Below are 9,819 nucleotides of genomic sequence, written 5' to 3'. Positions count from 1 at the left end.
TGTGCACACAAGATAAAAATCAGACAGCATAACATCTTGTGTGCACAAGATAACGGCGCTATCCACATATAATAACTGATCACAGTGGTGATGCACTGCAAGGAAAAGTCATATGGTATTTTCATCTGCAATAAACAATGGCCCTGACATTTTTGAGGTTCCACTGGAAATGGTCAATGGTTTCATGTCAAGGGGAGACAGGGTCTCAGAGTACTTCATACCCTCTCCATCACACACACACAGACAGATTAATTTATGCGCACACACACACACACACACACACACACACACACACACACACACACACATATACGCACCCACAAATACACAAGCGCGAGCCCTCACAGGTGCACATACACACATAAAGCATGATACTACGCAATGTCAATCTTGAGGTATAATTTTCTGAAAAATAATTTATTTGCAGAATAAAATAAAAAGATATTTGCCATACAAAAAAGTATAAGAAAAAGGATACTGTCTACCATTTTACTGCAGAGAAACTTTTAGTTTGTAAAACAAAATGAGTGCGCTATCAAGCCTTAAAGATGTATTCAAAACAACCATTGTGTTCATGAATATAGAGACTGCATGGTTACTAATTTTATATCCCAAAGACAGTTGTGTACCTTTAATACTGCTGCTGCAGACTGACCTATATCTGTATCTCAACTGTACTTGCAAAATTTTACGAGAAAAGATCCTTTCTCACTATGTCACAGAGAGTGTATGTAATTTATGTTTCAAAATTGTCATAATTTCCTTTTACCTGAAAAGGGCTAAACATATTGTATGTATACATAGAACTGTGACGTCATTAAAATGACATGTTTCATTTCATTCAAATTATACTCAAATACATTTCTATTCTGCTGGACACATTATCTGCTGGAAATACAATATACTCCGACCGTTCTTCTCTGAAGGATAAAAAAATATATACATACTTCTACTCCAATTATTCTCTTGACCACAAGTGTCACTGCCAAAATATCCTCTAATAAACAGATGTTAATCTCAATAGCCATAAATTAATAATATTGTTTTTTTTGCTTTTACAATACAATATGTCTTCCCACTCATTTTGCCAAAAGCGGCAATATATTAATAATTTCTTCTCCTGGACAACCCATCACAATTAAGACATACTAAGGTTTCAACAAACTATGTAAAATATGTGAGCATAAGGAAAATGCAGGCAAAAGCCAAAATAGAGATCCTTAATAACTCTTTTACAAAATGCTCAAAAGAATGTCAGCAGATACAGGTATCTGTTTAGAACAACGCAATGATGGAGACAGAAATGAATTGTAGGACGTAAATAACATAATCATTCCTAAAAAAAAGGAGAAAGAAGAACAGAAAATCACTGTGTCTTGGCCTCAAACTGGCATTCTGTGTAGTGATATAATGTATTTGCCAACCAGTAACACACAACATGACTAAGACACAGGAAACAACTCCTCTGTTCTGTGCCCAGAGGACCAACCTAGCATTTTTAAGAAAGAAAGTGACACTGAAAAAAAAGTAAGACAGTATCTGTAATTTGACACTTTTGTTGTAACCTTTAAGCAGACAACCTGTTCTTCTAGTATTGACTATCATAGTCAAAACGGAGAAGAAAAAATGGCTTGTGACCAATCAGCTAGCTATGAGCCGAGGACAAAGCCACGCAGTACAGAAGGTGTCTACCACAAATAATCACGACAGAATTCACTGGAACTGGACAACACTCTCGCTGATATCACCCCGACAGAACAATATGGACCCTATTGAATGATATCATGGATTCATAGCAAAAAAAGTGCAGTAACAGTCTTCTCTTGCGGGGTCCTGAACCAGTATTTTAATAGTTAATATTTTTCAATGAAAAAAAAGAAAAGAACAAAAACCAAGACAGCTATCCTTAAAAAAAAAAAAAAAAAAGAATAAAGACATCAAGATGATCCTTCAAGAGAATTAGCGATGTAGCTCGTGTCCGGGTTAGCCCCCCCACCCCCCTGCCCCACCCCAACTATAAAACGGACTCCATGTTCTCGCAATACTCGTGGTCCTCAAGGTTGTATATAAACTTTGTCCTATTTCCTGGGCCCTCCTTGCCCAGGTTGTCCATGTTGACATTGGAGTTGTTGAACATGTCGGTGGGGCTTGGGTAGCCCTCGAGGCTCTTGATGTACTTCTTGTCGTTGTTGCGCAAGCACTGCCACGTGGTGGTGTAACAGAGGAAGGCGATCACCTTGAGGACGATGGCCATGCCCACGTACAGGCGTCTGTAGGCCACGTTATCGTACAGTAGGCAGGCACCACGGGCTTCGCACTCAGTGCTCCAGAAAAGGCATGTTGAATCGATCCCAGCACCGAAGATCAGAGGGGGGGGGATAAAACCTGCAACAAACACATGAGGATCAAACTCTATCTGTTGTACACCCCTAGGGCAAGGCGTAGGAGTCTGTAGGAGTGTGTAGTTGGATGCCCAACTCCAGGTCATTAATTTTTAATGGTGTTTCGCTGCAAAATGTGCTGATTTAATTGCCCTTTCTCCAAGCTGAATTCTAGATAAGGTTTCGATTCCCCCTTTACAAGAGGAATTCTTAATAAGAATGATCCAAATATGATGGTTGATATCTTGCTAAGTGCACCAGTATTATCTCAACAAGAAGTAAAAGGTCAACTCACCCAGCAGTCGCAGCAACAGAAATAAAACTCCAAGGGCATATGACTTCAGATCTTGGCTCACCGTCCTAGAATACGGGCAGAGAGGGGGAGATTAGAACAAATGGCCTTCTCAACAAGCCACAGCCGGTTATATTTTCAGTACAGTTACAGATAAATGGAGACTGTATTTGCAAATGTGAGTGAGACTGAGAGAGAGAGAAGGGGGGGGGGGGTTACAGAAGCAAAGAAATATAGAAGTATACAAGTAGACCTATACAATGTCACTGACAACACTATCAAAGTTGAAGTCTATGCTTAAACTCGACATGCTTGTTCTCTGTGACTGGAAACTACAGTACTTAGAATAAAGAGGGAGAGAGAGAGAGAGAGAGAGAGAGAAGGGGAGAGGGGAATCTGCAGAGGACATGGGGCAGACAAAAGCATAGGGAACAATTCAAGCAAAGAACAGTGCTTCACATCTTGCTACACTGACAGCTGGGAAAACTCTTCACTGTAAAAAAATTTCAGACTGTGCTCCAACTAACCAAAGCACCAAAGACGACCATATAAAACAATGTCATTAGAAGAAGTCATGTCATTAGTTAAGGGTTTCTATCAAGGTTTACACATCATTTACAAATGTATATAAATGGTTTGACTGTAAGGACTATGCATTTTCTCTGAACATGTGAGGCTGTGTGGGCTACCTGATGAGGATGATGACAGAGGGAGTCTGGGCCATAGCACCGATCATGCTGCACGCACAGATCACACACAGGAAGGTGAGGAAGGCCTCCTTGCAGCCAGGACTGGGGCATTTGCCTGGGACCGCCGTGGCTAATTCAGGGTCGCTGGAGATACACCTGCACCCCGACAGGTTCTAGAAAATTCCAGTAAGACATAAAGTCAGGTACACTCTAATGCAAATAATAAAGGATGCCCTTAGTGTTGTTGGTCTGTATGTAGGTATGAGATTCATACCATAATGTTCTGATTAAGCCACTGGGTGTTGAAACACATACTGTATATAGAATCCATAATGCAGTTTTGAACATATATTAAGAATTCATCCTAAAGCAGAGACGCCTTTCTGGACAATGGTTTGGCGGCATTGCACATGCTTGTTGAATTACAATGAAACCCTTTCATAATCACATGCACCACGAGCACCATGCACATATGTTCCATGAAGAGGAGCATTAGGAGAAAGCCTCCACTCCATCTGCGGCTAGCATCAAGATTAAACAGCTTCAACCAAAACAAAAACGACAACAACAACAACAAAACAAAGCAAACAAAGACACGGCAAAAACTAAATAATAATAATAAAAAAAAATATGTAATTCCTCTCTCTCTCTGTACACACACTGATGGAGATAATTTCCAAACACTGTTAATGACTTAAGAATATAATAATCAAGTGCCTTGTGTTATTAATTACCTTATATGAATCATGTACTTATGTAAGCAGGAACATGGCTTTTCTGTGTTTCTGCATGTGTGTAACTTAGAATATTAGGTGCCACTTAGTCTGCATTTGTACAAGAGCATGTTTAGACCAGAGGTGATAAGCTTCTTCCGACCTTGTGCAAACCTGCCATCCTTGCCATATAAGGAGCCTCGGACGTCAGAGATCCACCATGTGGTTATCCCTGCTGAAAACGAAACTTCTGTCTATATAAACCTTGCGCGATGTGTTTAATATTGCTTCACTTTCAGCCTTGTGCTGGGAGTGAGCCCGATTGCAATTGTTGTTTGTCTAATAAATATACTTATATGCAGCTCCGGAGTCCTGAAGTAACTAGGGTGAATTTTCACACACCCATACATATATATATATATATATATAAATATACAACTGGGGGAATTGTGGTAGGGCTTGTGCATCTGCTATGGAAAAGAATCACACACATGTCTGCCTTCGGGAGCTGATAAAAGACCCTGTGATTTCATCTGTGAAAAGGTCACTTGTCTGCCTCCCTAGAATATCAGGCTGATCAGGCACACCTGATGCTTTGCTGACTGTGATATGAAGGTGATGAGACTCGCTACTACAGCAAGCATCTGTCCTTAATGAACAAACACCTGGCATCCGCCCAAGGAGAAGTCCAAGCTGATATTAATGGTAGGGTATATATATTTACAGAAGATAATAAGATAGTTTAGAGCCACTGAGTGTGGTTACTGGCTGAGATGAAATAGATTGAAAGATTATTAGATCCTTTTAGTGTGTGAACGTGTAGTGTAGTACCGTACGTGTGTGCATGCAGTGTGTATTCGTGCTGTATGTTTGAATTTGTGCAATAGTGTGTACTGTATGTGCATGTGCATGTGTGTGTGTGTGTGTGCATGTGAATTCACTGAGGACACCATATTGCACCATGCCATTAAAACCTCGTTAGACAGAACACTGTGTCCTCTTCCCGTGATTCATAGTTTATGGTGGAGCCTCATTGTAATGACCCAAGCATATGCACCACCGTAGACAAACCTCCATCTCTATCCATCCCAGTTGTGCAAAGAGAGAGAGAGAGATGAAGAGAGGGAGTATGGAGGAGGGCAGGGTAATGACCTGAGACACAGAGGAAGGAAGCCCTTTGCTTGGTGAGGCTTTGGTGCAGCCGGCGAAACAGGACGATAGGTACGTGATGCCGTTGGAGCCGCACACGGGACTGATGGACGAGGTGAAGCAGTTACAGTTATTGAGGCAGGCAGGCTGGGGCTTCTGACCCGGGGTCAAGGTCCTAGAGACAGAGGGAGGGAGGGAGGGAGAGAGAGAGAGAGAGAGAGAGAGAGAGAGAGAGAGAGAGAGAGAGAGACAGAGGGAGAGAGAGAGAGAGAGAGAGAATGATATAAATGAATGAAACAGACAAAGAAAGCATGTGTTGTTCAGGGGTAAATGCAAAATCCACATGTGCCTACACATCATAACTTGTCAGCACGTTCTGGTAACATCACTGTGTAAATGTATTAACTGTCAGCTTGGCCAACAAAGTCAGAGAAAAACAAACAAACAAACAAGGATGCTGCCTGCCCTTACTCGTTGCCATAGGGGACTGTCACCCCGGCGACAGGTACTGTGTCACAGCCCAGGAAGAGGAATGACACATAGCAGGCAGTGGAGATGAGGTTGACCAGCATGGCCATACGAATGGCCCCCAGGGCCGTCAGATTCAGCTTCTTCACCAGCAACCCTCCCAGGAAGATCCCCAAACAGGCACATGGAATGGCAGTCATACCTGAGACGGAGCAAAACACTTATTTCAGACATCCATTCAAACTCATGATATTTGAGTGGCATGATAATATGACAGGTGTATTGTGACAACATTTCATGGAAATCTGCTATATCCCCAAAGAGTTAGCGAGTTAGCAGTTCTGGAAATACCATACCCCCCTCTAAACAAAGAGGCTCTATACAGAACCTAAGTCAGTGGCGGGACCCACCTGACTAAACGAGGCTGGCCAGAGAGTGATCAAAAGTTAAATCAATGACAGAACCCACATCAAACTGATCCAGAGGTGTTTGGCTAAGGAAAGGCTTATAAATGAAATACAATAAACTGTGGGTTTGAAAGAGTGTTTTGACCAGCCATGGGTCTTCGTGGCCTACCCAGCAGTTGATTGGCTGAGGATGTGGTGAGGTTGAACTGCTGCTCCAGGTACTTCCCCAGGAAGGCAGCAAAGCCAGCCACCACTCCTATCTCCATACATGCAGCCAAGATGATGCAGGTGAACACAGGGTTGGACAGAAGGTGTTTGGTCACCTTAGGGATTACTGGAGAGAGAGAGAGGGAGAGCGACAGGGAGATATTTAAAAAACTGAGGATCATATATATATATATATAAAAATAATAATGTGTACTAAATGCTTATTTTGTCGATGAAGGTTCATACAGGTTGTAAAGACATTAGAATGACTCAATTTGCCTGGATTCTAGAAGTATACATTCTGGCCGACCCCATACAAAGGGACCACACACAAGTTGTTTGGCACTTTTTTCTTCAGCCCAGCTGTTACTGTTACACAGTTTGGTTCCTGACAGATCTGTTCACAATTTGACAGCATCACAGCAGCAAATACATAAATATCCGGAATGGCAGCACAACACTCAGTCATTCAGGTTTTAAAAGAATGTTGAAGTTAGTTTTCTCCCTAGAGAATGGAGATCCTTTAAAATAAGAAAACTCTCCATTACCAATCTTCTGTTTGTTTGTTTTTTCTGTTGTTAACCGTTAACATGGACATTGACTCTCATATTCCAGGTGGACCATCATCACACTTGCTTTAACTGCAGTCTGTGACTCTGGTGCCTTCCTCCACTGACTATGTCTGGGTTCAATTGAATTCTCCTGTTCCGCATGGGTAGAACACATCTAATTGGCCTCCCACATTCACCCCACTCAATTTAAACTTTTAAAGAGCCACATGTGACAGTCAGTGATGTCCACGGCTTTCCGACATTAAAGTTTGTGACGGCTTTCCATTCTTGTAAAAGCTCTTTCCCCCTGTAAAGATGTGGTCGTGAAGCAGAGGATGGAGACATATGCGCTCATTACGTATTCTCCATGGTAAAGTTCTTTAGGGCTGGGTGAAGGTTTCCTGCAATTGTGTGGTGACTATTTTGGCAGATAAAGCTTCAAGCTTTCCCCAGAAAGGAAAACTACTTTTCCCACATGTCCTCTTGTTGCCCTGTTGCTCCTGATCTCAAATGTAACACGACATCGTTCTCCGAACAGCTGAACCTCCTTCTCAAGGATCATCCGAATTAGCTACGGTAATAAACACTGTCAATTCATAAATCGGGAGAATCTCTGTTACAGCTGCTAAAGCATCGGCCCGGCACCATTCATCATCAGCTGGCTAACTCTGGGCCAGGGTTAGACACGAATCTCATCCAGGCCAGACCAGCGGCCTTCTGGGAGGGAGGCCGCCAAACATGCACTATTTCAAGGGCCAGGTAAACTCTGAGCGGTGACTGACGGATGGCTAAATCTCTGAGCTAGCGCAGTAACTCCACACAGAGGAGCCACATGCAACACTTTTCTATGACACAGTAAATACTATAATAATAATACATTTAATTTATAGCGCACTCTATATTCATCTCAGAGTGCTAGCAGTTACTGTTACCAGTAACTGGACAGACAGAGAAGGAAACCCATAGTATATAAAACAATAATGCCAATGTCCCTGCTGTACACCTGAGAGACCTATTTAATGTTTCAGTGACTGTGCTAAAAGCTTTCTTGGGCCTGTTTTAATTTGGTTGACTGTAAGCACAAACTACTGAGGTAATGTTTTATTTTAATAATTTATTTAACTACAGTGTTCTCCTTATGTAAGGACAAGTGGCTTACTACTAATCTTATGTACATCTCGTAACAACATGCACTTACACAAGAGGTAAATTATCCTAATTAAATGACTAATTAAGCTACTACAGTGCAGCAGAGGGCATGTTTTCAAAGAGAAAAGAGTGGAAGAAACACCTCTGAGCTGCTGACAACAGGAGGGGCTGTTGCTGTTGTCTGGGTGACCTGCTACCCCATTGCTGGGTTTGTGACCGTCGTAGTCCTGGCTGGGGGGCAGCATGGCCTGCTCGCTCTCCCCCCTGGCCTCCCCCTCGTGGGTGGTAAGGGACTGGGGGAAGCCGAACATGAAGAGTGAAGAGAAAAAGAGTAAGGCACCACATAGGAGGAAGCCCCCCCACCACGCTCCGATCCAGCGAGGGTCATCAGCTGTAATGTCCAGCTTGCCTGGAGAGGACAGAAGACAAGGACACAATCACACACACAAAAAGACAGAGAGTGTATGTGTGTGCGTGAGAGAGAGAGAGAGAGAGAGAGAGAGAGAGAGAGAGAGAGAGAGAGAGTGCAAGGACAGGGAGAGAACAGATAGACACAAAAAGATTAATAGTGAACAAAGAATCCCTATTCATGCTCAGAACATCCATAGCTCCCATACTAAATGGCTAATCTGCATAAGACTTCAAATGAACATGAAGTGAATCTTCATCTCCTCCACACTGAGGGAAGAGAAACAACTTGGACTGCCTCATGCATTTATCCAACCTAATTGTCAGAGACAAACACCAGATTTATGGATCTCATCCAGCTGATTTTCCACTCTATTCTCTTATTGGCTTTTACAGAGGACGTATACATGGATAAGGGGCCACTATTAAAAGAACCAGTGCATTAATTGGAAGAGACATAATCAAACACTCATTACAGTTTACTAATTATAGGATTAGGAACACTTAGACAAACCTATATAGTGGACAGTTAATGAAATATTAAGCTGTGCGGACCATTCAAGTAGGATGAACTTGAGTCAATAAGTCATAGACAAATGATTTATGCCAAATGCCTTTCAAAGATAATCGCACATAAATAATGGAAGTATTAAATAAATAAGTGAAACATAAAAAAAGCAATATTATCATGAGTGCAGTGTGCAGAACAAAGAGCCTGTCAAGGTATTGGATGGTAATTAAAGGTGTATTAGCGGTGCCTTGCTGCGATGTTTAAGCGTGCCATGAATTAATGTGCAGGTGAGGGATAGGCTAACTCACTGGTGTCGATAAAGAGGGCGTCCACGTAGAACTTTGTGCAGACGGACCCCAGAATGAAGCCGCAGGCTGGGCCAAACACCAACGTGGAAAACAGGATTCCTGCGAGATGACAGAGAAACAAACAGGCATTATTACGATGGTAATCAACAGGATGGTTGACTGCGGTTGAGCGAGAGAGAGAGAGAGATAGAGAGATAGAGAGAGAGAGAGAATATGAGCGTTGTCTGCAGAACATTTTCACAGACTCTCAGTAAAAATATCAAATATCTGCAAACGATAAACAAGGCCGTCAATGTGTCAGAGAGGGAGTGTGAGAGCAAACTGTGGTGCATTTGCAATGGGATCAGGAATGTTGTTGTTTTTGATCATGAATGACAGGAGGGGGGGGGGGTTAGACAGAGATAAAGACAGAGAGGGAGAGAGAGAAAGGGTGCTGAACACTGTTTCAGCATACCCATTATTTGACAGAGGGATATACATTACTTAAAGCACCATGTTGAGTTGAACACCACTGGTAAAGGTGAGTGATGCATTGATGTAAAAATAATAGTGATATAAGCATAGTTTTTAAGCCTTTGCAGTAGAA

At 42.3% G+C, this 9,819-nt stretch overlaps 1 protein-coding gene across 1 annotated transcript in view; it reads right to left on the bottom strand.

Moving 5' to 3' along the window:
• Window positions 1–390: 390 nt before the first annotated feature.
• slco3a1a (solute carrier organic anion transporter family member 3A1a) overlaps window positions 391–9,819 on the bottom strand; it is a gene marked incomplete at its 5' end in the record, with an annotated part of 35,834 nt that continues 26,405 nt past the window's right edge. The window contains 8 exons of the mRNA XM_031562050.1: window positions 391–2,385; window positions 2,677–2,741; window positions 3,363–3,535; window positions 5,228–5,399; window positions 5,696–5,894; window positions 6,269–6,433; window positions 8,149–8,415; window positions 9,234–9,332. Of these exons, the coding sequence (XP_031417910.1) occupies window positions 2,015–2,385; window positions 2,677–2,741; window positions 3,363–3,535; window positions 5,228–5,399; window positions 5,696–5,894; window positions 6,269–6,433; window positions 8,149–8,415; window positions 9,234–9,332 (1,511 nt within the window). The remainder of the gene's footprint in view (window positions 2,386–2,676; window positions 2,742–3,362; window positions 3,536–5,227; window positions 5,400–5,695; window positions 5,895–6,268; window positions 6,434–8,148; window positions 8,416–9,233; window positions 9,333–9,819) is intronic.

Source organism: Clupea harengus, chromosome 3 (genome assembly GCF_900700415.2).
Source record: "Clupea harengus chromosome 3, Ch_v2.0.2, whole genome shotgun sequence".
Classification (NCBI taxonomy): Eukaryota; Metazoa; Chordata; class Actinopteri; order Clupeiformes; family Clupeidae; genus Clupea; species Clupea harengus.
Note: the sequence above shows the minus strand (reverse complement) of the source record. Positions and strands in the feature narration are given on the sequence as shown.